Source organism: Linepithema humile, chromosome 2 (genome assembly GCF_040581485.1).
Source record: "Linepithema humile isolate Giens D197 chromosome 2, Lhum_UNIL_v1.0, whole genome shotgun sequence".
NCBI lineage: Eukaryota > Metazoa > Arthropoda > Insecta > Hymenoptera > Formicidae > Linepithema > Linepithema humile.
Window position 1 is genome coordinate 13,326,424 of NC_090129.1, and position 25,966 is coordinate 13,352,389.

Below are 25,966 nucleotides of genomic sequence, written 5' to 3' on the forward strand. Positions count from 1 at the left end.
AATAAAAAAAAGAATAGTGTCATCACGACAATGTCAGTTTCATCTTTTATTAGAATTATTTTACTTTTGTAAATAAAAATTGATATTCTTAGTATAATTTAAGATTTTAGATTTATGGGATTTATGTTTTTGTTTATAATGATTTATTAATGTATTGATTATTTGTTTTATTAAAAATAATTATTTTTTTATTCAGAAACCGCCTCGCTTAAATGTTTTTTTTTTTTATTTTTGACAGACCTCTCCTTAATCATTTCCTTCTTGGTTTGCACTGATTCCGTCCCTGGTAATTGAGATTACTATTTCAGACCAAAAAGGGAACCATCCAAACGGCAATACTGAACAACGCAGTAAGAACAACCTTCAGTCGTTGACCCGTTTTTCAGACTCCTATAAACGAACCGTTCGGGTCACTGGGTCAGATCTTTGAAATCTGATCGGTGATACTTGGCTGTTACTATCCTCCCCTGACTTTTCCAAGTCAGGACGTAACAATATTAAAGTATGATAAGTAAGAAGCGAGGCTCGCAAAATCGAATTTGCAAATCATACAAAACTAATCCAAGTATGTCTTTGGGAAAAAATGGGGCTAAGAGTGGACAAGCCTAAGCCAAGTGGTTCTGGATCTACTAATGACGGCAATACGACGCGCAGAGCTTTTAAAGATCTTAATCTGATTGCGCAGTGTCTTGGGTTTGACGTAGAATTTCTAACAAACTTGAAAACGATTCTGATAGCAATGTCATGTCAACTTCCCATCAACTCATCACGCTTTGATGCACTTTGCCGTTCTACTGCTGAGATGTACGTCCGACACCACTCCTGGTATCGCATGCCATCTGCGTTACACAAAATCCTAATACATAGTGCTGTGATAATAAGAAATAGCATATTGCCGGTTGGAATGCTCGGAGAGGGGCTTCAGAGGCTCGAAATAAAGACTATAAAAAGTATAGATTAAAACACAGCCAAAAGCAAAGTCGCACTACAAACCTGGAAGATCTGTTTTACAGAGCAATAGATTCGTCAGATCCTCAGATATCCTCTATAAATTTGGATTTCCGACTAAATAGTACACGCAATAGCACAACTAAACGACAGTTACTCCTTCCAGAAGTACAATATCTTCTTTCCATGCCCGAAATAGAGATCTCTAGTATAAATGAATCGGGCATCAGCTCAGACAGCGACGATGAAAATGAAGATGACATAACTGGGTTTTTAGAAACAATGGACTGTCTTGACGAACTAGAGCTTTCGGACGAAGAAGCAGAGTCAGTCGTGTAATGTCCCTCGAATATTAATTTTTATTAGAACCTTCTTCAATTTCTTCATTTCGATGATGGATTGCCTGCTACATTATTGAATAGTTAATAAAGCACCCTGAATACAGTGAGAGGCGAGGGAACTCACTTTCAAAAAGTATCCCGATCTGTAAGAGGCGAGGGGACTCATATTAAAAAAGCATCCCACCCAGAGAAGTCTAAAATTGCACTGTAACCTCTACGTGGTGGACTCTAGTAACTATGAACCCATAGGCTACAGGCGTGAAGGTGCATGAATATATCCCCAATACTAAATTTCATCGGAATCGGAGTACTTTTAGTAGCATTTCTGTTCGCCATATTGGTCCCACCATTTTTAATTTTTAAATTTTGAGTCCGGATTCGGAATCAGCGATTCCAAAAACTCTGTAGTACCATATTTCACCGCGATTGGAGCACTTTTTGTATTTTGGCCACTTTTTCTATCTTTTTGCCTACTGTGCACTGTACGGCGACAAGAATCCCGTGGAAGGACGTACGTTAATTAGTCGCGTGACGAGTGAGAGAGAGAAGCCGTACGGTCCGAGGCCGAGCACCGGTGAGGTTGCCGCCGTCCTAACTTTTGTACACCACGAATCTTGTAGGGATACCGTGACGTCGTGAGATCGTTTGCTCGGTATTTAATGTTACGTTTCGTGGATTTCTTCCGGGCCAAAGATCGCGGAGAGTTGGTTCGAATCATCGACCGAACCTTTTAGTGAGAATCTTGCGCTTTTGGAAACCGAGCGACCGAAATCAGGCAGACACGTAAACTCGTGGTCCTTTATTCGTATTTATCCTTTAATCTAAACGGTTAGGCGTGTGCGTATCGCGTGTGTGAGATACCGGAGATTGCCGCTGTGAACGTGATTAGCTGTTCGTGTTATCTGTGAGTGTATCGTGTGCAGTGATGCCAATTCGAGCTCGCTGGTACCCATGGGTTAGGTACCCATGGGTACCAGCGAGCTCGAATTGGCATCACTGATCGTGTGTATGAGTGCGATAGTGTATGAAGATGAACGCATTAACAAAGTCGCCGTGTCGTGTGTAAGAAATCGAGTTTGTATGGTCACGTGTTGTGTTATCTGTCTTGCTTGCATTAGATTGAGCTTTGAAATAGTGTGAATAGCTGTTCGTTAAGTCGCGCTCGGGGAACGTGTTCCGTTTTCGCGCTTATTACGCTTATAGGAATCACGCATTCCCCGGCCTATTTCGGTCACATGAATATCATTTAGCGCCACGATTCTCTCGCGTTTCCGTGCTCGGTAGCTTCGTCCAAATTACAAGTCTGTTGAATTGTAAGTTGCTTGTTCATAGTACTAATTAATGTTATTTTCTTTTATATTTTTTAACAGCTCTACTTATTGTAATACTTTTGACTAACTCCGCTCGACATCATTCGTTCTGCGTCGGTCGTTAAACCTTTCTTATTTCTTTTGCTTTTCAGAACTGCGCAAAAATTTGTAATGTTTTCTTTCACTAAACGGAACCTTTCTTTTATCTATAATCGACTACTAATAATAAATCTGTTATTCATTATTTTATTACTATTAACGTTGGCGTATTATTTCTTTCGGTGTTATGTTCTATGCTCGTCTTTATTCCAACTCGTCACCTATCTCGTGCAGCCGGCCCTCCGTCCTGTTCCTCTACCATTAGGTTGAGCATGCCGAGTCCGTCGCCGCCGAATTGCTGTTGTTCTCAGAGACGCTTTTTTTGCGCATTTTCGCGTTAATTGGAATTTGATTTCGTGTCAAAAAAACTCCGTGTAAAGCGGAGTTGACGCTTTGGCGTCTGGCGCCCAATTTCGCGTTTCTCTTTTCGCGTATTTCAGCGAATAACGACGGTATTTAATTTCAACTTGCGTCCGAACACCCGACGCTGCATTTTCTTCTATCTGCGACATCTTCGTTGCCCGTAGTCCGGCTTGTTTCGTCCTTTTCGGCCTTGGGTTATAAGGCTCACTGAGGAGCGGCAGCTCCTTGAAAGTTACGGTAAAGTGAGAGAGAAAAAACCGCGTTGCCTCATTCTTTTTCTTTTTCACTCTACCGTAACTTTCAAGCCTCATAACTCAAAAAGTACTTAATGAAAAAATATTTTATTTTAATGTTTTGAAAAGCTCTCGAAGTAAGCTACAACAATATGCAATGCAAAATGGGGGTTACCATTTAAGAAATTGAAAGTGATCTTCATGTGATCTTCAAACAACTATCCAAGGTCAAACCAATGACACCATCTTATGTCTTCCCACTGTTGTTCTCAGAGACGCTTTTTTTGCGCATGCGCGACGCAGTATAGAATCCAGTAATGTACATAAGAACATACGACGAATGAGCGTGAAAGTTTTGGGGAACTCCGGAGGTTAGGCTAGAGCAGTGTTTCCCAAAGTGGGTTCCGCGAAAAAATTCTCGGGTTCCGCGAGATAAAGTGTCTTTTAACAAGTTAGGCGACATGAAAGGCTCATCTACAATGTGCTTTTTGCGTCTTGTTTCGTGCCTTCTGCTTTTTGTTGTTTGTTTCTTGTACTTTTGTCATATGGAACTGTGAAACATTGTCATGTACAATTTGTTTCTTCTGAATTTCCGAAGAAAAATGTTATTTCACATTGATTAATCATAGATCAATATTCAACAGCACTCTTATTGACTAATGATGTTTAAGGTAATATTTTAAGATAATTTTAATGTATGAACTATGAATATCGATTAAATAAAATAAATAAATATCCGATACCATTGTTGTCATACGATGTTTCTTTGTTTTCTGTCGCTCGAGATAAAAGTTGACGAACTTTGTAAGAAACAAGAAACACGTGACAAGAAACATGATTATCGGTAAAACAGTGCTCAAAGAGGCAAAAAGATAACAGACAAAAAGCAAAAAACAGGAAGTAAAGAGCACATTGTAGATGAGCCTGAAATGTCGCTTTCAGTTGAATACATACATTGCATCAGTGAAGCACCAGTGATGCCAGTTCGAGCCCGCTGATACCATGGAGTAGTGGAGGAGCAATGTTACCTTGTGGCCGGCTTGGTTGAGCGCGCATGAACATGTGACATCAGTGGTCTCGCTTGTGTGGATACTTCCTCCACTACGGTATCCATGCTAGCGGGCTCGAACTAGCATCACTGCGTGATATTGTTTTGTTTTTGGTTCCTTTATCGTGTCGTAGTTTGCGTCTTTATAAATCAAATAAAACTTTTTTAAAAATACATTTTTCTTCAATAAAAAAATTCAAAATTTTAGAAATTCTACCCTACAATGGATCAATAGTTAAAATACAAATTTATAATAATTAAAAAGAGAATTGGATTTTATTTTAATATTTCAATTATTATAAATTTTTTAATATGAATAAATTCTCTCTCTAAAACAATTTTTGTTTCATTTAATATCTTATTAAAATTAGAGTGGCAGTGGAGTTGTCTGTAAAATATAGGTATATTTCCGCGACAAAATAAGCTGGGAATCACTGGACTAGAGGTATGAGATTTGATAAGTGAATAAATTAATATATTATATATTATTATTATTGAACAAAATTATTAAAATCGGTTGTGATATGGATATTAGTAAAGGAGCCATTAAAAAACGAATAGTTAGACATTTTCAAAATTCGTGGTTAGATAAGGATATTTTTAAAGAAGAGTTCGGAATTAGTTGCACATTTTGAGCTAATTCCCGAGACGACGCCTCCTATTTCCCCACTACCGCCCGGCCGCTGGCGACCGAGCCGCCGATAGCTCTGGCTCAAGAGTGTTTTATATTAGAAATAGGCTGGGTTGTTTAGACATCTCTCAGAAAATCGTAACATTTTCTTCGCTACATAAATAATGTTTATTTTCATTAATAATTAAATATATATATTATGTATTAATAAACATAAATATTATTTATGTAGCGAAGAAAATGTTACGATTTCCAGAGAGATGCCTAAACAATCTAGCCTATTTCTAATATGAAACGCTCCTGAGTCAGAGCATCGGCGGCTTAATTGCCAGGGGCCGGACGGTAGTGGAGGAACAGGGGTGGCGTCGTCTCGGGAATCGGCCCGAAATGTGCAACTAATTCCGAGCTCTGTTTTAAAAGATGGTTGGCTCCACATCCTACTAAAAATAAAGTTTTTTGTTTTTTGTGCAATATCACCATCAGATGTTGCAAAGCAGACTTACGACATTCACAAAGGGCCAAACATATAAAGAAAGTCAATTTTGAAAATCAAAGCCATAACTCTAATAATAATAATGATGTTTTGCATAGTGATAAAGTTAAACGAGCAAAGATTAAATTAGCAGCCTTTTTTGCAGAACATAATGTAACTTTTTATACCGCGAATGATTTAGTTCTTTTATTAAAAGATATTTGTATTGATTCTAAAATTGTACAGAATCTTTCATTAACTCGAAAAAAGTGTATCAACATTGTTAAAAATGTTATTGCAAAGCGCAAAACCAAAAAAACTATTGAAATTTTAAAAACACGTAGATTCTCAATTTTAATTGACGAAAATACGAATATTTCGGATACAAAATTTATGTACATTCTTGTACAATTTTATCATTTGAAAACAAAATAAAAACACAATTATTAGATTTGATATCTTTAAATGGTGCAGATTGTTCTGCAAATAAAATTTTTCAATTTTTTAAAGAATTTTTAAATGGTAAAAATATTCCTATAAATAACATAATTGGAATGGCAAGTGATAATACACCAGTAATGATTGGATACAAAAATTCTTTTTTTTCGCATTTACAATCAGAAATGCCGAATGTAATAATCTTAAATTGTATTTACCATTCGTCTGCAATTATAGCTAGTAAAGCTTGTGAGAAATTACCGGAATCTTGTGAAAGGAGGATGTTAAATATAGGTCGATTTTGGCCCATGGTATGGAACCAAAACTACAAATAATTTCTTATAGATTTCATACCGTAGAATCACGTGGTAAAGTTTGTTTTCCTCCAGACACCGGGGAAAGTACGGAAAAATTGAAAAAAGACCATGAAAAATGAAATTTTCCGAGCTGATTGAAGCTTGGAACATTCCAGCAGCGATTTAAAAAAAATGATTTGTCGCTCTTGTCCTTTTGCAGGGAGGAAGTTCTGAGGCCCTCACATGACATACAAAAAAGACCGATCCGATACATGCGTCGGAAAACACTCTTATACCCGAAAAACCACCCCCAAAATTACTTAAACGATTCTCGCCAAGCTAGAAATGATTTGTCGCTTTTCTTCTTTTGCATAGAGGAAGTTTTGAGGCCTTCACATGACATACAAAAAAGACCAATCTGATACATGCGTCGGAAGACACCCTTATACCCGAAAAACCACCCCCAAAATCACTTAAACGATTCTCACCAAGCTAAAAATGATTTGTCGCTCTTCTCCTTTTGCATAGAAAAAGTTCTGAGGTCCTCACATGACATACAAAAAAGACCGATTCGATACATGTATCGGAAGACACCCTTATACTCAAAAAACCACCCCAGAGTGCCTAAAAAATTCAAGGAGAATCAAATCGGGGAGGGGGGGAGGTGGGACACTTGTGAACGTTCCCTTGTCAGAGTCACACTTTTCTAGTCAATATTTTTTTTTGCATATTTCTGATATGATATGTGATTTAGTAGTGTTTAGTTAGTTATTTTTGTGATATAAAATGTGTGCAATAATATATACATATTAATTTTATTTTTCTTATTAATTTTTTAAATTATATTTAGCATTGTAAAATTATTTTTATTTTTATGCTAAATAACTTAATTTTTTTCTTATTTATTTTTAAGTTTATAAAAAATATATATTTTGTTTTTTGTGATTTATAAATGAATATATAAGATAAATTATATTTATAGTAGGTGCGGTATTTTTTATTTTTTAACTATTATTATGTTAAAGTATTAACTATTATTATGTTAAAAGTGTAAGATATTTTGTTACGAATACTGATAAGATTTTTAGCAGTTTTCCTTACCCTTGCAACAAATGTTGGTATTTTTTATGATTCTGCTAAATAAAATATTTTGAGTTTATGTAAAAAATGATGAAAAAGTTATTTTAATACCTTCCCTTCTTTCAGATTAGTTTTTATATTAATTTTAATATATCTTAATTACATATTTATAACAAAATATTATATATTAAATATATATTATAATATATTTTAGTATAAAATAACTTTTTAATTGACGTAGTATATTGATATCACTTTACTTTTGACGTTACTTTTGTTGAAAAAACAAAACAAATTTATTAAATAAATGTTTCTTAAAGTAATATCTTTAGAATAATATAATTCCAATGTATCTTTTCTTATTATTTTCTAAAATATTTTTAAACTAATATTAGTATTGTTTAATTAATTATTTAATTGAAGGGTCTAAAAGCACTTCTTTTCTCATAAATTGAATGCTTCACTAAGGTCGCGTTAAACATGCGCGGTTCGCACGCGCATGTGCGAAAAAAAACGTCTCTGAGAACAACACTGTGTCCCCCTCGAAGTCACAAAACTTTTGTATGAAACATTTTTCTCTAAAATGCTTTGTTTCTGAGGTATAAATGGCCATTTTTATATACCCTCCTTTCCGTTGCTATTTTGCGTAAGATTTTGTGTGGCGCGAATCATCGCACCTGGCATTCAACTAAATAACATTTTCGCCGTTGCGATTAGTCATTGCTGTTTAATACCGAGAGCGACGAAGATGAGCGTGTTCTTTCGAATAAACTTTCGAAAATAGCACGTTGCAGAATAAAATTATTACAAATTATAATAAATAATTTAAAATACACATATGATTATAATTTCGAGTAAAACTTTTTATAATTTCTGTTTAATGGATAAAATATTAACGTAATTAAAGTATATATTATTACTTACACTTAACGGAACACGTCGTAAAAGCTGGGTGCTGGTAAGCGCAACTGGTTCCGGATTAATCACACCTTCCAATGTACAATACTGCTCTTCTACGCAGAGCAAAGCAGCTGCGCATCCCAACTGAACTGGAAACTGGAAGACTACAGAATTGGCATCAGAAGGAGACGACTTCTTCAATGGAGGAAAAACTGATTCGCTAGCACTAACACTGCCTGCAATGTCAATCAAGCAATAATTACTGCAAATGCATATTTAAGTATGAAACAAAAATTTAATGTTTTTTCAATTTTTTCATGTATTATTTCATTAATTTTACTAAAAAATTATGAAAACTCAAAGAAAAAATTGACGTATCATTGTATACCTGTTTGGTACTGCTCCTGTTGATTCGTATCGGAAGGTATTTGATTGTAATTAATAGGCACTTCTTCGGTAGACTGTATATCGCCGCGAGGTAGATTAACGCTTTTGATCGGATATGCTTCGTTCGTTACGGATTGTAGTTTGGCATAGTTTCTTGAGGGTGGCCTTAATTCAATCACATCCGCCTGGTTATTTTCCCCATACGGAACGTATTTCTGATCGTTTTCCAAAGTGGGTTCTGGGTATTGATTGTTCTTCAACACTGTATTAATTTGATCGTTATTGTACGGCGAATTGTCGAATTCGTGCCGTACGGTACAGCAGACTTCGTGACTGAGCTTGCATTCTTGCACCTGTGAAGTAAACAAATATTAAATCTGAACTATTAAATTGAAATACATTAAATCTATTAACACATAAATTATTTTAGTGAAATATTTTAACAAAATAGATTGAATTCTTTTAAAAAAGAAATAAACCTTACCTGTCCTGGTCGAATAAAGCCTTGTTTCAAGGGATGCACGTATCCGTTGATACACAGACTTTTGGCTACGCAGACTTTATTTTCACCACTGCAGCTGATGGTGAAATCGTCCACAACGCTAGGATAAGGCTGCAACAGCGTTGGATCGGACTGATATATATAATCGGAATTGTGCTGCTTCTGCAATTCTGACGGAACATGCTTTTCATATCCTTCAAATGTATCTGCAGTATTATAATAGAGTACATGAACAGTGTTATAATAATGTATATTATTAATTTTTCTTCTTATTAAGTGGAATGTAGTATTGAATCTTACTTTGTTGCAATTGATCCCATTTAAATGGCGTTTGACCAATCTGTTCCGGAATGATGTTTGTTTTATAGTTAGGATAGACATTACTTTGAACCTGGGAAGCGCTATTGTCACCATACCAAACAAGTTCGCCTTCTGAAGCATAAATCGCCTCAATTGAAAGCAAGCGCAACTTATTTTATTTTTGCGAAGAATAACCTTGTATTTTTTTAGATTTTTAAAAATATTTTCACAGAATAAAATATTAAACGATTCTTAAACGTTATTTATTTGATTCTTTTGTTGATTTTATTATTATAAAAAATTCATAATTATCTTATTAAACAATTTAATATTACTTATATGTTTTTGACAAATTCAAAAAATGCATTAAATTCTATATATGTATATACTGACGTGTTTGCAATTGCGGTGACAACTCTCTATAAGGAAGTCCACGTATGTGCATAGCTAACGCTACTACGATTAGTAGCATTTCTAGCGGTAGTCTCATTGTGAAAATCTGCAAAATAGAAACCCATATTGAACGACAATTATTTTTACCTGTATGACGTGAAATGTCTGGGCACATGCTGTGAACAAATAAATAAACAGAAATTCCATTAATGTCAATTCGATGTCTCACGAACCGCACGACATCCACAAAAAAGAAGATTTTTGTACACCTCACCAGCTGTGAACCGATCGATTTTTTGCGAATATCTCAAATCACATAAACCCGATATAAAAATTGTATAAACTTTTGCAATAATGCTTACGATTCTTTAACTTGCAGGCAACCAGTGATGTATTTTAAGATCGAGAAATAATCGCGTAAGAGAGTATTTTTTTATGTTTTTATTGCACGCCTATCTGTACTCGCTTTAATAATCACTGACCCAAATGCAGAAAACATAACAGCGCATTACAGCAACACTCGTACAACTCTGAGCTTCTAACATGAGATTATAACGGAGGATTATGGTTACAGGAATTGCATTCTGTAGATGTGTACGTGTGTGTATGTGTAACGTAGGAACAAAGATTTTTCGTGTAGGAGTAATTCATTCATAGTGTCGATCTTTAGCGACACAGATGAGATACAAATTTACGCAGAAAAATAACATTATAAAAATGCGCATCAGTTGTTTTTCCACGCACTTATATTTTTACATGACCAATTAATAAGAATATTTGCGCTTTTTATGCAAAGAGTAATTTGATTATCATGACTTCCTTTAGGGACTCCGCTTAGTATTTTAAATGTTTTTAACTTCGTCTTTATACTGAAGCGTGATAACTGACATTAATCACAAAATTTATATCTCCTGATGCATAAATCTATAATGTATATAATTTTAATATTATCGAAGTGTTGATGTTACTTTGGTATTGTGCGATATTTCAGACGGAACGATTATTCGCGAATAATATAAGTCAATGCGGCAAATAATTTATAATTAACAATAAGAAGCGAGATATGATTTTCAATATGCACCTTGTATGTTATATTATATAGTTGTATTTTATATAAGCGCGTGGGACGACGGAGTATCAATGGCAGAGCGTACACATAAGAACACTTTCATACTCGGATCGTTTAGTATTTTCTAAGAATGAAATAATCGTGTTCAAGGATGTGGTTTCTGTCGTTTGATTATTTATGTGAAAATTATATCATGTGGCTTGTATAGAATATTGTATAGAATATCAATGCTTATTTACATGCCGCCGATAAGTGTATAGGTACTAATATCATCTGTAAACAATGTCATTTCATTGGATTAGATCAGGTCAGGGCTATAAACGGCAAACAAAATGCAGTCATAAAGAATCATATTCTGATATTTCGGAAAGTTTATTAGTGTCCTTATATTCTTTCTTATTGACAATGTAAAGAATAAATATTATTTAAAATTTTTCTTATTTGTTTTACTTAATTGAACATTTAACACATTAAACAAGATAGAGTTCAGTGTAATAGTGGAATAATTCATCTCTTTATGAACTCATAAGAATTAATCTAAATTTTACTTCTTTAATTATATAAAATTTTTTGAGAACTAAATTAGATTGTTGAATCTTTCAGTTTCATGTTATTATTATTGTATCACTGTATATTAAGTCTTATATGAAACAAAAAAACTTCTAAGATGTCTATCGGACAATTGATTAACACGTTCTATGCTGATCCGTTTTTGTGCTACTTTCCATTCTGACCGCGTGTACTACCGACTGCCCACGCTAGCGCATTTATTATTTGAGTTCAAAACGTACATATTATGATAAATTTAAAATTGAAAAATGTATTATTATCAAAATAGAAAAACATTAAACAAAATGCAATGTAAAACAAATACATGTAAAACAAAATATTAAACGGCTTAAGTGGAAAGTTCAGCGTGGGCCATTGGTGGTACACGGAACGTGTTAATATGTCTCACCTACAACACTAAATTGACAAATTATTGTGTGTTTTTAAGAGGATGCTAAAGTCCTACTTTACCGACCTGTTTTTTTAATTTTCTAGAAAGTATGGCTTTTTTTATTGCTTTGATAGAATTACAAATCCTTTTGTGCAAATAAAGTACACATGCTAATTTTTCGGCTGCTGGTCAAATTTAAACCAAAAAATTAAAAAAATTTTTTTTTAATTTACCGACAATGTCACCTCAAAGAATTATATCTTTTATATCAAAATTATACTGCTTCAATCTGCAAAACAAGGCCAGAAACTGAAGAAGAGCGTATGAAACAATAATGGAAAACCAAAAAAATAGAGCTTAGAGACTTATTTTCAAAAAAAGCCATACTTTTTCAGATTTATGCAAAGCATGCGTGCAATATAAAAAGAATAAGGTAAAAAAGAGCTATAGATTAGTTCCGGGATTTTGGGATAGAGGCGCTATACAGTTCTCAGTGCTAGAGTACCTCAAGTGAGAGTACGGACAACAGGGTAACGATCGGTGATTGGTCCGTCAAATTGAGGCAAAAGCGGAAGTAGCATGTCCGTGCGCACCAACTGTGTATACCACTGTTTGAAGAGAAATTGTTTCTAATTAAAATAATTCTGTGCTTTATATGAGAATAAAATATAAATAAGAAAAGAGGTGAGTAGTGAAAGATTGCATGTGCATATACGTGTTACAGCTCTGTTTGTGCTTATCAGCTTTAATATTACTGCAAAATAAAATATTTGGTATATATAACTCATACATTCAAGATAATTCATTTTATTAATTTCCCTTTTTATGTTGTATATTTTACAGGAGGATATTCTATAGGTTAGTTGAAACTTTATATTTATTAATATATAATTTTATTGATTGTATATATATGTATTTGCTAATGTACATAATATCTTTTCATTTTATACAGACTTATTTCTTCGAAACTGGATTATGAGAACAAAGAGAAAAAAAGACGAAAATGAAGATATAGAGAGAAGATGTAATTGTATATTCTAATTTATTATCTGTATTATGCAATTTTGTCGTCAATGATAATATATTGGATGCAAATTGTATAATAAAATATTTAGGTATCTATTAAAAAATAAAATTTATTAAAAAATAGTTAATATCCTATTTTTAATTAAACAATTCTCTTTCATTCTATTTATATCTCCTTTCATTTATACAGTATAAAATCATTGTTATATGTACAATTTCAGTTTTACCCTTCAGAGCATATTTGAAAATGCGCGCGCTCTTTAGACACGTTTCCGGTTTTGCCTCATTTATGTTCTGTTGTCCGTACTCTTACTTGAGGTACTCTACTCAGTGCTATCTGTCATATATATCAGAATCTTTTAGGTTAGTTGTGTGTGTGTGTGTGTGTGTGTGTGTGTGTGTGTGTGTGTGTGTGTGTGTGTGTGTGTGTGTGTGTTTTGGGTTGAAGGCACTCTGAAGGATAAAAAAGTGTATGTATTATACATAAATTTTGCAACATTTTTGCAACATTTACATTATTAAGTTACATACATTCATATTCTAATTTCTGTAAAATACTTTTATTCATGTGCTTCATGTGTAATATATAATATATATTATGTATATTATGTGCTCTATATTATGTATATTCACATCAAAGTATCTATGTAAAAAGTTAATATCATTTTGTATATTGTACATTTTGTATATTTTTATAATAAATGTATATGTCATATAACTTATTTATAAAGCATGAAATATGAAAGTATTTTTAGTTTTTTGTATCATTTGTAAAAAAATCTTGATAAAAAAAAACATTAATTTTGTGACTTGCAATAATCTGTTTCAATATATACTTCTTTTAAGTACTTACAATTAGCTTTATTTTATGCGTTTACCTTGGTATCTAAAATACACATCAAAATATAAACTTAATTTCTAATTCAGTAGAAAAACTGGAGCAATTGATTGATATTATAAATATTAACCTTTATTTGTCAATTGCTCCAGTTGCTTTGAAACAGTCAAAACAGCTTTGCCGCTGTGTTCATAACCATAGTCATGATGTAAAAATATGTAGAGTCGAAACACGCCGACTCGATATGCCTTGACACCCGTGCAACTTCATATGTCAAGGCATTTGTGTGACCTGGTGTACATCAAATAGTACTTTATCAAGTGTTTCAACTACTGTGAATCACATTCAAAATTATTTCAACTTTCTCCTCTAAAGATAAATAATCCATTATTTATTTGCTGAAATAAAGAACGCGTCCGTAAAAAAACAAGTAGCTAGCGTACCAAAACTATGAGGCATCTACATATGTAGTAAATTTCTGAAATACTGAAAATACTGAAAAGGAGAAACAAAATAAATGAAAGAAATTAAGTCAGAACAATTCTTCAATAACTGGATTCTTTAAATTTCAAGTCAAGTAAATTTCAGTAATACGTACGCTAGCTACTTGTTTTTTTACGGACGCGTTCTTTATGTCAGCAAATAAATAATGGATTATTTATCTTTAGAGAAGAAAGTTGAAATAATTTTGAAATAATTTTTAAAGTTGAAATAATTTTATGTTACCTTAAAGAAAAAGTGTATACAGAAGTACCAAATACTCGAGAAAACATGGTGGAACGTATTAAATATGCTTGCGCACAAATAACGCCAGATACACTTTCTACATGTGTACAAGCATTCCAAGCTCGAGTTAATAAATGCATCGAAATGAAAGGTCATCATTTCGAGCATTTATTGTAATTGAATAGTGAGAGGCGAGGGGACTCACCGAAATAAAGCACCCCGATGGTGAGAGAAAATGGCAAAAACTAATTTTCACTGATTACAGCGCCATCTATCACGATTCGAAAAAATGTCTCGGACAAAACTTACGTATTTTTTTCCAAGGAATCCGAATCTGCAATAAAAAATGGGGGTTCCCATTTGAAATTTCAAAGTTGCCACCCGCCCCACCCCTAAGGAGCGGTGGGGGCGGGTTAATTTTTACACAGACAGACGTCCCCCTTGATAATATTGTTGCGTCCGCGAACGGTCTTTCCGTCACAAACGGCACGCACGAAAGAAAGAACACTTTTGTGAACATAACGGAACTTTATTTCACTTAACCACTGAAGGGTAAAACACAGAACAAGCTCGTTTTAATGGTACACCGCTGAGCTAGCAGAAACACGTCCGCACTTTTCTGCAGCTCCCGAAAATCTGACATCTGTCTCCTTGTTTACATTCTCTTAGCAACAACTTGTTTATTTACAATATCCTAGTAACTGTTAAACATTTATTATTTCTTAGCAACTATCCTCTTTTATTAACTCCGCAAATCAATATATCGATCGCGGTTCTATCAGCTGTCAAACGCGATATCGGGCGACGAAAATCAAAACGGCGAGGACGCAACACTTCCCCCTTTCTTCAAAATTGTCGTCCCGACAATTATTCCAGAGTTCCAATGTTGTCCTCTTGTGATGATTATAAGGTACCAAGATTCTTCTTCGCTCTACCCTATGCTGCTGTAGTAGGTTACCAAGCGTAAATCGTCGGTCCTTATTTCGTTGATTCCAGGGCACCCAAACGATTTTCTTGCTCTACCTTGAGCTTCTGCTGCAAGTTACCGAGCTTCGTTCCTAGGTCCCAATCAACCTTACACCCAAGCGTCTTGCAATCGAGTTTTTCAGACAAGAGGGGGGATAGCTTCCGTGGACCCTTCGCCTTTAAAAAGACTCCTTAAGTCCCTGTCTCGGCATTTACCCTTCGTCCCACGGGAAAACCACGGTCAAAAACCGTGCGCGAGACAGTCTTCAATCAATTATTCTTCACTTCTTTCCATTTCCATTCCTTTAACTGCTTTCCATTTCCAAACAGTTCCATGTTCGTAAAGATGAAATCTTCAGAACACTAAAAAAAAATAAAACTCAAACAAGTAAATTGATTACAAAAGAAAAATATTAGTTAGGGCTTCGGATGTAATAAAACTTTCTATAATTCCTAAATTTGTCAAATTGTTTAAAATTAATTTAAAAATTTTCAAAATTAATAAAATTTTATCAAGATTAATTAATTTTTTTTTTCCTCTTCATCGGTCACATTAGGACACTCTGACCGATAGTACCCCTGTTCACCACACTGCCAACATTCTTTATTTTCTCTATTAGAAAAACTATTTTCATTAACTTCTTTTATGACTTTTGCTCTTTCAATCGCTAATTTTAGCGATGTTATCTCTTCTAATTGAAGGGTTCTCTTGATGAATCCATTATTTAGCGCGTTTATAAATTGCGCACACGTAATTTTCTCGCGGACTTCAACTGTACATTCCGCATAAGTTAATCTAACAAGTCTTTCTATCTCAGCACCTAAATCCGAAACATCTCCAAATTTTTGCCGACGATTCGTAAATTGAGTATAATATGTGCTTGAGAGACATCCCTCTCCAAAACGTAATTCCAATTTTGATTTTAATTCATCAAAATTTAAATTTTCTATTTCGGACACACATTCTAACACCGAACGCGCCTTTCCCCTCAAACAAGAAGCTAATGCGAAAGTTTTGACCCTATTCGACCAATTATTTGCACTAGCTATCAAATTGAATTGTACGAAGAATTCGCGTAAAGATCCCGAACCGTCATAAACATCAGGCTTCAATTTATAACCCAAATTCATAGCATTCGCACACAATTCATCTCGTGGTATTAAATTTTCGCGACAAGCGTTATTCTGAAAGTTATTATGTGCACTTAGCTGGGTTAGTTGTTCTTCAAATCCCTGCATCGCCAAATCTCGCCGCTCCAATTCCGTCTGCAACCGCTCCCGTTCCTGCCTGCGCTCCTCCCGAAGCTGCTCCAGCTCCTGCAGGATCGCTCTCAACGTTTCCGTTTCGGCAGACATCGCTGGGGTTTGCGAGCGTGTTCTCCTTGGCGTATGCGTAGTTGCCATTCTCAAAAACAATAAATCACTGCACAGTCCGATCGTTCGTTATGATCCCGGACGAGCCCCCAAAATGTTGCGTCCGCGAACGGTCTTTCCGTCACAAACGGCACGCACAAAAGAAAGAACACTTTTGTGAACACAACAGAACTTTATTTCACTCAACCACTGAAGGGTAAAACACAGAACAAGCTCGTTTTAATGGTACACCGCTGAGCTAGCAGAAACACGTCCGCACTTTTCTGCAGCTCCCGAAAATCTGACATCTGTCTCCTTGTTTACATTCTCTTAGCAACAACTTGTTTATTTACAATATCCTAGTAACTGTTAAACATTTACTATTTCTTAGCAACTATCCTCTTTTATTAACTCCGCAAATCAATATATCGATCGCGATTCTATCAGCTGTCAAACGCGATATTGGGCGACGAAAATCAAAACGGCGAGGGCGCAACAATATTAAAAGTTTATTTGGGACATTTTTTTGTACAATGCTTATTTTTCGAAATATTTAGTTGTCTGAAGTTAAATGGGACACCCTATATAAAAGAGATTTTCTTGGCCTTTTATGAGAATGAACAATTGATACAATATTTACATTATTGCATCAATTGTTTATTCTCATAAAAAATCAAGAAAATCTAATTAAGAAAATCTCTTTTATATATTTTTTTAAAATTAAGAATTTGTTATTTTTATCTTCAGTGGAGTAAGCCTACTGGGGAAACCACTTAAAAAAAAAACGTGTTAGCATTAGTACCTGATGACTAACGTGGAAATCTATTGAAATATTTTTACTTAATAAATTTAAAAATAAAAAATTTATTTTAATTCAATTTTAATAAATTAAAAAAAATTTTAATAAATAGGGAGAAAAACCCACTCATAATTAGATAGTACCGCTCCTAACACTCGGCGGCGCTGGCCATAGCGGCTGTGGCGCGCACGGTAAGGAGAGGAAAAAAGGCGTATACCGGGGAAATCGGCTGAAATGTTCAACTAATTCTGAGCACTGAACTAAATTACCAATAGATCTTATAAGATGTTTTCCTATTGATTATTTACATAATGTATGTTTAGGTATTATGCGTAAATTGTTAAATACATGGATTAGTAGTCAACTATTACCAGTAAAATTGAATGGTCATTCATTTAAACAAATATCTGAACATTTACAACAATTAAAAAGTTATGTTTTTTTAGAAATCAACAGAAAACCACGGAAATTAGAAGATTTAGCTCGATAGAAAGGAACTGAATTCAGAACTTTTATATTGTATTTAGGACCAATAGTACTTCAAAATAATATTGATATAGCTACTTATGAACACTTTTTACTTTTTCATGTTGGAATTTCTATATTGATATCTGATAAACATATTTCAGAATTGTCTACAAAATATGCTAAAAAAATTTTATCAACATTTATTGAACATTCTGAAAAAATTTATGATAAGCAATTTTTAATATACAATATACATTTATTAAGTCATTTGACTGATGATGTCGATATTTTCGGTCCTTTGGATGCATTTTCTACATTTTCTTTTGAAAGTTATCTCGGTAAATTGAAAAAGTATGTGAAAAGTCTTACTAATCCATTACAACAAATCTTTAGGCATTTAACAGAAAGTTATAGTTCTTCGTTAAATAAAATTAAATGTAATTGCACATGTTGAGAACATGGTGATTTTCGATCAACACCTCAATAAATAATTCTCGCAATCACATACGTGATCACTTCATAAAAGTTTTTATTAATAATGACGAATTAAATTTACTGTCTTCTAAGAAACAGTTTGTAAGGGTAGCACTGATGATGGCTGAAAGATCAGCCGAAACGTATGCTGCTTAATTAAAACATTGGTTTCAGTAAAAAGTATCAAGAATTATAATCTTCTTTGGCTTGAGATCCTTCTGCTATTCCATCGTTTTTAAATGTAATTCGCTAATAGAGCTAAATTGCAATCACAATTTAGGGCCGTTACATGCATCTATTTTACATATGCATTATGAGCAATATAAAAAGTTAAATTTTCATGATGTAGTTTTTTCTATTAATTCAAATGCTGATTGTTATTGCTTAACTAAAGAAAATACCTTAATAAAAATTTTGAATATAATTAAATTAATCAATAAGATATTTTTCATCGGTAACAGATTGTAGGTTGCGAATCATTATATAAATATCCTTTCGATTCTAAAAAGTTAAAAATTTTTTGTTATAACTTGAAATGTTATTTATTGTAGTCACACATAAAATACATTAGATCAAGTGGAAACTAATAATCAAAAAGTCTCTAAAAAAGTCCGTCCTATCTTTTTTGTCTCTTTTGTTCTCTCTCGTACCTCACTCGCGCGACCCCTTCCCAGACTCGACTGTAGGCGAGTCCACAACACTCCTTCCCCTTACAAGTTGAGGCGGTTCACGGGCCTACGGATACGGCCCGAACGGCGAGGTTCTTGTGTCTGCTTTCCGTAATCCTTTTCCAGCTGCTTTTCTGTTATCTCTGACGGATTTTCATCTTCAACTGCCGTGCCCCATGCTTCTGCATGAGCTTGCTGAGGAGTCCCCGCCTGGTGATCTTCTTCAAGTAGTCCTTCCTTACTCGAATTTGCCAGTTCGGAGACTGATGGTGTGTTTCTGGTCTGAATGTTCAAATGACTCGGCGATCGTACTGTGGACTCCGGTATCGACTCGACGGTGGTGGCTGCGACCGGTTTTCGGATGATCTGATCTAAGTGACGTTTCTTTTGGTCCCCGTCCGGTGTTTTGATTGTAAAGTTTCGTGAGCCATTGATTTCTTCAATCTTCCCAGACTCCCATTTAGGGCCTCTGCCAAAATTTCGATATAATACGTCATCGGATACTGAGAGTTTTCTGTTCTGCAGCCAAGGCTTCTCTTCTCCTTTCTCTTCGAAATTTTGGCTCGTTTCGGGGTGGAATTTGTCCAAAAGTGTACGCAGTCGTCTCCCCATTAGTAGCTCCGCCGGTGATTTTCCTGTTGTAGCACCCGGTGTCGATCTTAGTGCCAGCAAGATGTTTGCCAATCCTACTTGCCACTCTCGCGCAGGTATTTTTTTCAGTTGATGTTTCAGTGTTTGAACCATTCTTTCCGCTAGTCCATTTGATGCGGGATGGTACGGTGCTGTTTGAATGAATTTTATTCCGTGCTTCTGAAGGTACTCCTTTACCTCAGCTGCCACAAACCCGGTACCATTGTCCGATACGACTACGTCTGGAATACCGTGAGTTGCAAAAGCTTCTCTGAAGCCTTTTATCACGGTGTTGGCTGACATTGACCCTCCAGTTTCTTTGACCTCCGGCCATTTCGTGTGGGCGTCGACCATGACTAAAAAAGTATGTCCCATTATGGGCCCCGCAAAATCGACGTGAATGCGTGACCAGGGTTTCCCAGACGGTGCCCAACTCACCGGTTCCGCCTTTCGGGGTTCTTTCCTCGTCTGTACACACGCTGCACAGTTACCGATCATTTCTTCGATGTCTTTGTCCAACGCCGGCCACCAGACATAGCTGCGGGCGATAGCCTTTGTTCGGTTTATACCTTGATGTACTTTATGAAGAAGCCCCAGGACGGCAGCTCGCAAAACTTTTGGAACTATCACGCGGCTACCCCACAGCAGACAGCCTCGCAATACTGATAGAGATCCGTTTCTATGCTTCCACGGTATGTAATCCGGTTCATTAGGAAGTTCTTCGATAGTTCCGTGCAGGACTGCTCTTCGGACTCTTGCCAGTACTTGATCTTTTGACGTCGCCTGTTCGATGTTTTTAGCGGTTAATGGTGATCCTGTCGGCGCTTCTTCCAGGAGAAGCACGTCTGCCGGTTCCGGGAAACTTCTCTCCTCTCCGGGCAATGGCAATCTGCTGCAAGCATCCGCGTTCGCATGTTTTTTTCCTGGCCTGTAGTTCAACACAAAGTTGTAGCTGCCCAAAATCAAATTCCATCTGAGCATTCGAGGCGATAATGTTTCTGGCACGGCTTTTCCTTGTTTTAGCAGCCCCAACAGCGGCTTGTGATCTGTCAGGATGGTTACCGGGCGTCCCCAAATGAATCTGTGGAATTTTTTGAGTCCAAACATTATCGCCAGAGCCTCCTTGTCGATTTGCGCGTAGTTTTTCTCGCTTGTCTGCAGAGTTCTTGAGCCAAACGCAATCGGTGCCTCTGATCCATTTGGTAGCTTGTGGGATAGCACTGCCCCCACGCCGTAAGGTGACGCATCGCACGCTAACAATAAAGGCAATGTTTGATCGTAATGTGTCAGCACCCTGTCCGTCGTTAGCAACTCCTTAGATTGCTGGAAAGCTTGTTCCTGTCTTGAACCCCATACCCAGGTCGTCTTCTTCGACAGTAGTTCGTAGAGAGGTCCTGCGACCGACGCTTTATTTGGCATAAATCGTTCATAAAAATTCATCAAGCCTAAAAACGACTCTAGTTCTGTTCTATTTCTCGGTGGTGCCGCTTCTTTTATTGCTCGAACCTTTTCGTTCGTAGGGTGCACTCCCTCGGCGTCTATTCTGAAACCCAGGAATTCGACAGAGTGTCTTGCAAATGCGCACTTATTTTTATTTATACGCAACCCTACCTCTACGAAACGCTTCAAAACTTCTTGTACTCTTTGCCAGTGTTCATCTACCGACCGACCTGCGATTAGAATGTCGTCTAAATAAACGATGATTCCTTCCAGTCCCCCGAGGATGGTTTCCATCAGTCTTTGGAAACATGCCGGAGCTGACGAGATTCCGAACGGAAGCCTTTTTACCCGAAACAAGCCCTTGGTGGTGTTCAGTGTTAGCATCTTCGACGACTCCTCGTCCACACGTACTTGTGTATATGCCCGGTCTAAATCAAGTTTGGTGAAGACTCTTCCTCCAGCCAATATCGCCAGACCTTCGGTTATAGTCGGTAGGGGATAGACATCTGTTTTGATAACGGTATTCACCGTGCCCTTGTAGTCGCCGCAGATACGGATGTCTCCGTTTCGCTTCAGCACCGGGACGATGGGTGTTGCCCAATCGGATTGATTTACCTGTTCTAATACGTCTTCTTTTACCATTCGTGTTAATTCTGCTTCCACTTTCGCTTGCAGAGCTAGCGGAACCGCACGATGTCGCCTGAAAATTGGTCTTGCCCCCTCGTCTAATACGATCTTGATGGGCGCTCCCCTATAACGTCCCAATTCTTGGCGAAAAACTTCTTTGTACTGCTCTAACGCCGGTGGCGGAGCCTCCTCTTGCACCCAATGTGTTCCGCTTACCGAGATCCCCAGTGTTCCGAACCAGTCCCGCCCGAGCAGATTTGGTCCGTTGTTTGCCATGATCATCAGCCGCAGCTGTGATTTGATACCTCGGAACTGTACTTTGACCTTGCACTCCCCCAAGGTTTCCAGTTGTTGTTTCGACCAAGTTCGGAGGATTACTTTGGAACTTTCCAGCTTCTTACCGGCAGGCCATATTCTGTTAAACGTTTCTCGACCTATGATAGTGTGTCCAGCTCCTGAATCAATCTCCATTTCTACCGGAAATCCTTCAATCATTACCGATGCTGTTCGTTTGTCGGTAGTTTCACGTGCAGATACGTTGAATAGGTAGCTAACCGAACTGCTTTCTTCATTATCCTCTTCTGTATGATGGCATTTTGATGTCTCTTTCTTCTTTTGTCCTTCGCATTTGTTGGATGAATCTTTCTTTCCATCTTTTTTTTTCTTGAAACAAGCTCCTTCGATGTGACCAATTTTTTTACAGTATCTGCACTCTGTCTGAATGTGTGTACAAGTTTCTGGGAGGTGACTCCCATTACATCTGAAACACGGTCGTTTTTTGCTTTCCTGTTGTTTATTTATTGTGCTTTCCACCTGTTGACCAGTGTTATAATTTGCTTTCAATTCCGAGATGTTCTTGTTCGCTGACTCGTCTGCCAACGCTGCATCTTTTACTTTCTTGAACGTAAGGTCAGCGTCAGCCAACAGTCTTCGTTGAAGTCGCTCATCTCTCATTCCGCAAATCAATCTATCCAATAACATTTCTTCCAAATCCGTGAACTCGCAGTGTTCGCTTAACCTCCTGAGCTCCGCTAAGTAGTCTGCCAACGTCTCATTTTGCAGTTGATCCCGGCGATTAAATTTGAATCTTTGCACAAACTTACTGGGTCGTGGGTTGAAGTGTTCGGACAACAGTGTGATGGCCTCGTTAAATGTCAAATCGCTCGGTTTTCTAGGAGTAGCCAGTGACCGTAGTGTGGCGTATGTTACCTTGCCGCATGCTGAATAAAAAACTGCCTTTTTCTTGTTTTCTGAAGTGATGTCGTTCGCCTCAAAATAAAATCCTAATTGTTCACGGTATACTTCCCACGAATCTGCCGAACCTGGTACGAACTCGGAAACCGATCCTACGGTTCCTACGACTGTCTTTGCCGTTACGTCTGTCATTTCTAGGTTATATTATTTCTTAGACCGTGATTTCTCTTTCTTGGATTTATTTTCCGTCTGTATCAATGTTTATCCTCGTCGCCAATATGTTATAACTTGAAATGTTATTTATTGTAGTCACACATAAAATACATTAGATCAAGTGGAAACTAATAATCAAAAAGTCTCTAAAAAAGTCCGTCCTATCTTTTTTGTCTCTTTTGTTCTCTCTCGTACTTCACTCGCGCGACCCCTTCCCAGACTCGACTGTAGGCGAGTCCACAACATTTTTATTAGCCATGCAATTTTAGATGAAAATGAGATTTGGCCAATAGACTTAATAACAGTAAAATATAGTATTTCCATATTATAAGAAATCTCGAAAATGTTGGGTTTCATTTCCATTAATTCATTCAATTCTTTAATTTTTCCACTACTCTTTATTATTTGGTTTGATAATTATTTGGTTTACGAATTATTTTATTTTACTTAATCATCTTATAATTAAATTATCTTTATATCAATTTGCAATATTATTCTATATTAAGCAAAAACAAATATTTGTATTTTTATAACTTTGCTGCATTTAAAATGTTTTTCATTTATCTTTGTATTTTACATATACGTATGTGCAATAAAAGAATAATTTATTATTCAATATTATTAAATAAAAACAAACATTTTTATTTCAATAATTTTACTTAAAATGTTTCTTATTTAACTTTACATAGTATAATTTACATATACGTATGTGCAATAAAAAAAAGAAAAATATAATTTATTTATTGTAATAAATATCTGTTTATTGTAATACACTCACCCGAAAAAAAAGCGGTACACTGAAAATGTGGGAAAAATTCATCAAATTTCAACTGACGATAACTTCGTAAATAATAAAGATAGAAAGTTCTATAAAATATGGAAATGAAGCTAAAAATCTCTACTTTAAGAATCAATTTATTTCAATGTTGTAAAATAAATTTATTGAAAATGGCGGATGACAAAGCGCGAGCATGCAAAATTGAAAAATAATGGTTTGAGTTTGCGACGGTGCACGGTATAAACAAAAAATTGTAGCTTATTGGGATCAAAAGCGTACGAAAGTACAGAGTCTCCTCTTTAAAATGCTTTTTTATGCATCTCGATACGATGATTTTTCGCCGAGAGATTCGCATTTGAAGAAAAAGGCAGATTCTTACTTCAAATGCGAATCTCTCAGCGAAAAATCATCGTATCGAGATGCATAAAAAAGCATTTTAAAGAGGAGACTCTGTACTTTCGTACGCTTTTGATCCCAATAAGCTACAATTTTTTGTTTATACCGTGCACCGTCGCAAACTCGAACCATTATTTTTCAATCAATTGTTTTGCATCCGAAGGAGATGTCTGCAGATCTTTTGCGATTTCTCCGCCCTGACTTTTTGTTTATGCTCGACCGCACATTGCGAGAAGAGTGCTTGATTTCTCTTGATCTTTTTCTTTCGAGACGCGTTACTTATTCGTACGACTTCGTCAAAGTAAACAATAATTAATCTTTTCGCATTGAAATTATTGGTCAATTATGGCGACGATAAGTCCTGAAAAAGCTGTTTAAGTTGTAGCGTTAATTGAAGATGGGAGAAGTCGAAGGTACGTTGCTGAGGCACTTGATTTATCAGTGTCAACCGTGCAACGTGCTTATGCTAGGTACTTGGAGACTAATTCTGTCCAAAGAAGACCTGGTTCGGGACGTCCTCGTTGTACGAATGAAAACGATGACCGATTTATTGTTTTAAATTCATTAAGAGACAGACATCGAACGGCTGTTCAAATTCGAAACAATTTAAGAGATGTCCGCGAATGTAATGTATCCGTTGACACTATTCGAAACAGATTAGCGGAACACGGTCTTTTTCCGCGCAGGCCAGCAAATGTACCTTCGCTTATGCGTCGCCATCGCGTGAACTCGACTCAATTTTGCTGTCGAGCATGCAGGCTGGACATATGCAGAATGGAGTACCGTTCTTTTTAGCGACGAATCTCGTTTTTGTCTGTATTCTTCAGACGGACGAGAACGAGTATACCGTCGCGTTGGAGAACGATTTGCAGACTGTACTGTAAGTGAGAGGCCTAGAAGTAAGAATCTGCCTTTTTCTTCAAATGCGAATCTCTCGGCGAAAAATCATCGTATCGAGATGCATAAAAAAGCATTTTAAAGAGGAGACTCTGTACTTTCGTACGCTTTTGATCCCAATAAGCTACAATTTTTGTTTATACCGTGCACCGTCGCAAACTCGAACCATTATTTTTCAATTTTGCATGCTCGCGCTTTGTCATCCGCCATTTTCAATAAATTTATTTTGCAACATTGAAATAAATTGATTCTTAAAGTAGAGATTTTTAGCTTCATTTCCATATTTTATAGAACTTTCTATCTTTATTATTTACGAAGTTATCGTCAGTTGAAATTTGATGAATTTTTCCCACATTTTCAGTGTACCGCTTTTTTTTTCGGGTGAGTGTAGAAAAGAAAATGAAAGAAATGTTACATAATATAAAATATTTCATTATACTATTATAGTATAGATATGTAATAAAAAAATGATCAATTTATTTTGTATTTTTGTTTTTTAATCTTGCTACAGTAAGAGTTATATGACAGAAATAATATATACTTGCCTTTACGTACATTTAAAAGTTATATATGTATGTATGGAAATATAATTGGATGCGTTAAGACTTGAGATAATTTTAAGTTAACAATATGTACTGAAAAGGGCTAAAAATTTGGCCAAAATGTTTACAAATTAAAAATAAAAATTAATTAATTAATTAGTTAATTATCAAATATCTACAT

At 35.8% G+C, this 25,966-nt stretch overlaps 1 protein-coding gene across 2 annotated transcripts in view; it reads right to left on the minus strand.

Annotated features, from left to right (window-relative positions):
* LOC105679414 (uncharacterized) overlaps positions 1-25,966 on the minus strand; it is a 63,025-nt gene that overhangs the window by 18,765 nt on the left and 18,294 nt on the right. Inside the window, exons 1-6 of one of the 2 annotated variants that reach the window (XM_067350730.1) lie at positions 10,104-12,003; positions 9,742-9,847; positions 9,349-9,480; positions 9,031-9,254; positions 8,548-8,899; positions 8,184-8,395 (exon numbers count right to left, since the gene is read on the minus strand). In XM_067350730.1, the coding sequence (XP_067206831.1) occupies positions 8,184-8,395; positions 8,548-8,899; positions 9,031-9,254; positions 9,349-9,480; positions 9,742-9,838 (1,017 nt within the window). In that variant the 5' untranslated portion in view covers positions 9,839-9,847; positions 10,104-12,003. Of the gene's footprint in view, positions 1-8,183; positions 8,396-8,547; positions 8,900-9,030; positions 9,255-9,348; positions 9,481-9,741; positions 9,848-10,103; positions 12,004-25,966 lie in introns of those variants that run through there. The other variant, XM_067350729.1, reaches the window with a different exon arrangement.